The 4959-nt window shown below is 50.5% G+C and overlaps 1 protein-coding gene across 1 annotated transcript in view; it reads left to right on the top strand.

Moving 5' to 3' along the window:
* PARD6G (par-6 family cell polarity regulator gamma) overlaps window positions 1-4959 on the top strand; it is an 80432-nt gene that overhangs the window by 2625 nt on the left and 72848 nt on the right. The window contains exon 2 of the mRNA XM_010855098.1: window positions 4186-4291. Coding sequence (XP_010853400.1) covers window positions 4186-4291 — 106 coding nt within the window. The remainder of the gene's footprint in view (window positions 1-4185; window positions 4292-4959) is intronic.

Raw genomic sequence — 4959 nt, 5'->3', positions numbered from 1 at the left:
GGCTTGGTCTGGCAAGGAGGAGAACCTGAGTGGTGGCAGAGGGGCCAGACCCGAGGGTGGGCTCTGACCTCCAAATCTGTGCACACTTGGTCGCCAGCGTGTGTGCCCTGGTTCGCTCTCTGGGAAGACTAACCCGATGGCCCCTGTCTGGGCTGACCGTACCCATCAAGGTGGGGTCCTTTGGCGTAGGATTTCCAGGGCTTCCTCCGAGGATGGGGGTTCTCTGCAGGAATCCCACAGAATGAGTTGTGGGATTTCATCACATCTTGTTGGGCAGTCTATTTATGAACCTTCATATCTAATTACCTCCAATGCTAATTCTGTGACCCTGGCCCAGCACTCATCTCTTTTTAGCCCCAGAACTCCCCACACCCCCAAATCAAAAGTGACCTCTGTGAGTTGTGTGGGGGGAAAAACCAGCAAGCCTGAGTGGGAGCACCAAATAACAGACGTTTCTTCAACTCAGTGGGAATGTGGCTTCTTAGAACTCATTGTCCCCTGACAGTAGCCACTGAGCACCCATGGTGTTTCACTTTAACTCTTTATTTTGAGATCATCATAGATTAACAGGCAGTTGGGAGAAAGAACACAGAGACTTCCCACAGGTGCCATCTTGTATCACAGTGTCACATCCAGGGCCTTGCGGCGTTTTCAGGTCACAGTTTGTCATGCGTGCGTTCCTGAGGCCCAGCAGTCTCCACGAGGACCACTTCCGTCGCGAGGGGACCTCCTGGCAGCCTTTCACCCCTGCAAGGTGGCCGTGTGGTTCTAAGTGATGAACAGCACAGGCCGTTCACGAGTCTCACTGGCCAAATTCCCTGGGCTCCGCAGCCATGGTGGCAGGCAGCTGCCTGACCAGATGCAAGTCCGGAGGGCTAGCCCTGGAGGAAATGCCCTCACCAGCCTTCATCCTGCAGTCATGCACTCTGGACACTGCGGACCCCTGAGGCCTGAAGAGTAAGAGTCTGCCTTTGCCTCTCCCGGGAACTGGGGGCCATAGGTGTTCTGGTGGCCCAGTGGGTTACCTCAGGCTGCCGCTCCTCCTTGACCCCCAGTGAAGAAGGAGGGCTGCCCCATGGCCCGAGCCTGGGTTCAAGTTCAGATGTACTGACTGCTTCGCCAGGGGTGAGTGGCAGAGGGGGAAAGTTTTGGGAACTGTCCTGGAGGGCCACACCAGGCTGGGCCCTGCTGGGCTGGCTGGTTACACACAACACCACCGCCCCAGGCCCTTTGGGATAGGTGGCTTGCCTTACAGTTTGTCCAGTGGGGCCACTTGGCTCCCCCTTCTGTACCACTCTCTCACGCACCCACGGGGTCCATCTCTGCAGGGAGCCTTATTCCAGCTCCTCTTGTCAAAATATGGGAGGCAAACCATTATGACAGTGATGTCTTTATCCAATCTAAATGGTTCACCATAACACCTGGGTTTGCGTGTGGAGAAAATTGTGCCAAAATCCAGCCAGTTCTACCACCCAACCTTGTGAGCTTTCAGGCAAGTCATCTAACTTTTCTGAGCCTTAGTCATTTCATCTGTACAATGGTCATTGAACCTATTCTGGTAGCCCGACAGGATCAAATGAGGCAATGAATGGGAAAGCACCTCTAAACTGCAGAGCACCCACAGTTGTAAGAGCTAAGCACTGCACATCAAGACTCTGTGGCATTTCAGGATATCAGGTCTGAAAATTGCCTCTGATCCTCTCAGAATTGTTGGTATTAGCCCTCTGCCACATTTGGTCAATTCCCAAAGCCTTAAGACAGAGAAACTGTCTGGATCTGGTGGCTCTCCCCCATCAGATAGCCCCTAACTCTACCCAGCATTTCTCTCAAATACCTGTGATTTGTCTGTCCCTCTCCCAGCCGGCTGCATGCACTTCTGACTCCCCAGTTCTGGTAACGGGGCTGCCATTTCACACTCAGTCTGACTTTTTCCTCTCTTCCCAGAAGACCTACAGTGGGAAGGGGCTATGCAGATGTCTGGGGAGAATGTCTCAGGCCAAGGGGAGCAGTCTTGGCCCTTCAGAGGGATAGCAGGAAGTCTAGTGCTGGGGAGGAGTCTACAGGGCCCAAGTAGTTGGAGCTGACTGGCTGTGTGAGGGGAAGACAGAAGGCCACACAGGCCATTGTGAGCTCTGTAGTAGATTTCACTGTGTGACTGTCTCATCAGTCCCACCAGCATCTGCATATGCCTGGAAAGTCTAAAGGAACACAGCTTCCCCATCTCCGCAGTGTGCTCTACACTGCGCCCCCCTCCTCCACCCCCGCCTGGAGACCCCTGCCTTAAGTGAGGTCCATGGTGTCCCAGCTTCCTTAGCAGGCAGGTCTCTTCCGTCTTCTCTTTGGCCTCTGGGGCCCTGGTTCTGTGGCTTCCTGCACCTGAAGTGTTTTCTCCAAGAATCAGTGCTATCCTGACATTCCTCCTGCCAAGCCGCCTTTGCAGGCCGAGCATTCTCCATCCCACGCCCCTTCCCCACGTTTCTCTCGTTTTGCGGCCTTGGTACTGGTGACGGGGGCCCAGGGCTATATGACACACCCGTGGCCTCTGGTGTCCCTTGTGTCGGGGGAGAATAACACCACTAAAGGTTTTAATCCAGTTTGGGCTCCTTGTTTTAGATACTGAAAAGTGAAAGTCTCTCAGTCTGACTCTTTGCGACCCCATGAACTATACAGTCCATGGAATTCTCCAGGCCAGAATACTGGAGTGGACAGCCTTTCCCTTCTCCAGGGGATCTTCCCAACCCGGGGATCGAACCCAGATCTCCTGCATTGCAGGCAGATTCTTTACCAGCTGAGCCCCAAGGGAAGCCCAAGAATACTGGAGTGGGTAGCCTATCCCTTTTTCAGCATATCTTCCCAACCCAGGAATTGTACCAGAGTCTCCTGCATTGCAGGCGGATTCTTTAACCAACCAAGCTATCAGGGAAGCCCTACTGCTGGAAGCTTTTCTGTATTCTAAACAAATACACTATCATTGTGGAAGATGTGGAAACCACAACAGGCACAAAGCGGAGGTAATTCTCACATTCCAAGCGTGGTCGCATGTCCTTCTGACCCTTTATGTGCATCTGTACATGCAGATGTCTTCGTTTGACAGAATCAGGGTCATATTTTATAGGTGTATTTTTCTGTAGCCTTCAGCGTTCCACTTTCAACTTAACAGTGAAGTGTTGTATTTTCTTATGTCATTAATAGTTTCAGAAGACATATTTTTGAAATGAATACATAGTATTCCATCTTATATGTGAACCATAATTAACCTAACCAATATCCTATTTGGGTTATTTTCCATTTTTTTAGAGTAAACAATGTTGTGAATAACAACTTTGCATTTAAACGTTTATATAAACAGTACATATAGAATGTATATCATATGAAGTATATAAAGCATGTCAGGGATTGGAGAAGGAAATGGCAACCCACTCCAGTACTATTGCCTGGAAAATCCCATGGACAGAGGAGTCTGGTGGGCTACAGTCCATGGGGTCACAAAGAGTCGGACACGACTGAGCACACCAAGTTTATAAAGATGTTGATTCTCTTACTTCGCTGCAGGACTTTTATTATTTCTTCAGGACAGATTCTTAGAAATGAAATTACTAAGTGAAACGTATGCAAATTTTTAAGACTTTGAACACATATTGCTGAATTTTCTTCCAGAAAGTCTCTTCTATAAACGTGTACACCCTGCTTCGTGTCTATCCCCTCCCTCCCTCTGGTATACCCTCCAGTACTGGGTATTTTCTTATTCTTTTCAAATTAGATAAGTGAAACACTACCCCACTGTTTTAATTTGTAGTCTTGGGTTATTGGTGAATGGAATATTCTGATATGTGTTAGATATCTCTGTGTCTATCTTTAGCTGCCATATTCTTTCCTGCATTCTTTTGTCAGTGATCTTATTTTTCACTGAGTTATGGACCTGCTCATCCACGGGAGATTTTCCAATCGGTGCAGATGCTGCTAGGTGTCAGTGCACCCTGTGGTCCCAGATCTTGTCTCTGCCTGGCCATGCCCTTGCATCTGGGGGCTGGAGCAGGGGCCATGCCCTCCCCACGCGATGGCTGGGCACTTGCCTCCTGCGGGCCAGTTGAGAACCGCCTGACACAGTTTGACTCACCTCTATGTGCAGCTACACCCTTTTAAGATTCTGGTTCTGTTGTATCGTGCACGTCTGTGTTTAAACAGGTTTGGTGACTCGATTTGGGAAGTTGCGTCCAGAGGAGACTGTCATCAGAGACCCAGGTGGGGAGTGTCACCTGATGGGCATGGATGGTGGTGCTGCCCACACCCTGTGAGCAGCAGAAAGCCCCTGTGGACCTTCCTGGGGGCACCCAGTTAGCAGAGGTTCCAGCCCTTTCCTGGGACTTGTGACATTTCAGATAGAGGGGTCTTCCAATTTTAGGGCAGGGAAGGCATGTCAGGAATTGGGAGATGCAACCATTCAAGTTGCTTTGAGGAGTCAGAAGGTTAGGGTCAGGGTTAGGGTTAGGGCTACTGTTTGTGAATCAGCAGAAAGAGAGAGGAATCTTGCCCCTTTCCCACAGAGGGGCCTCCTGGACTTTTAGAGACAAGCAAGGAGGGAGCCCGGAGTGACATCAGAGCATCGCTGAAACGGACCTTGGGGGCCAGGGAGCTGCAGCACGGTTGGAGTCCAGCGGGCTGCTCACCTGCTTACTGCTCCCCACCTCCTCTCGAAGGTTTCTCCTACTGTGATCCTGAGAAGCAACAAGAGGTGCTGTACACCTTCCAGGCCCCAGTACATACCCTGCAACCCTCCTCTGAGGTGCCCCTGAACACAGCGTCCAGGCTGGACACTGCCCTCTGTGAACAGGTTGCATCCAGAAGTATTTCTTTATACATATATATATATATATATATACACACACACACACACATATATAGGCTTCCCAATTGGCACTAGTGGTAAAGAACCACCTCCCAGTGCCGAATACATCAGAG

Source organism: Bison bison, unplaced genomic scaffold (assembly GCF_000754665.1).
Source record: "Bison bison bison isolate TAMUID 2011002044 unplaced genomic scaffold, Bison_UMD1.0 scf7180017864353, whole genome shotgun sequence".
NCBI lineage: Eukaryota > Metazoa > Chordata > Mammalia > Artiodactyla > Bovidae > Bison > Bison bison.
The sequence above is the reverse complement of the archived record's forward strand: the minus strand, read 5'-3'. Positions and strand labels throughout refer to the sequence as shown.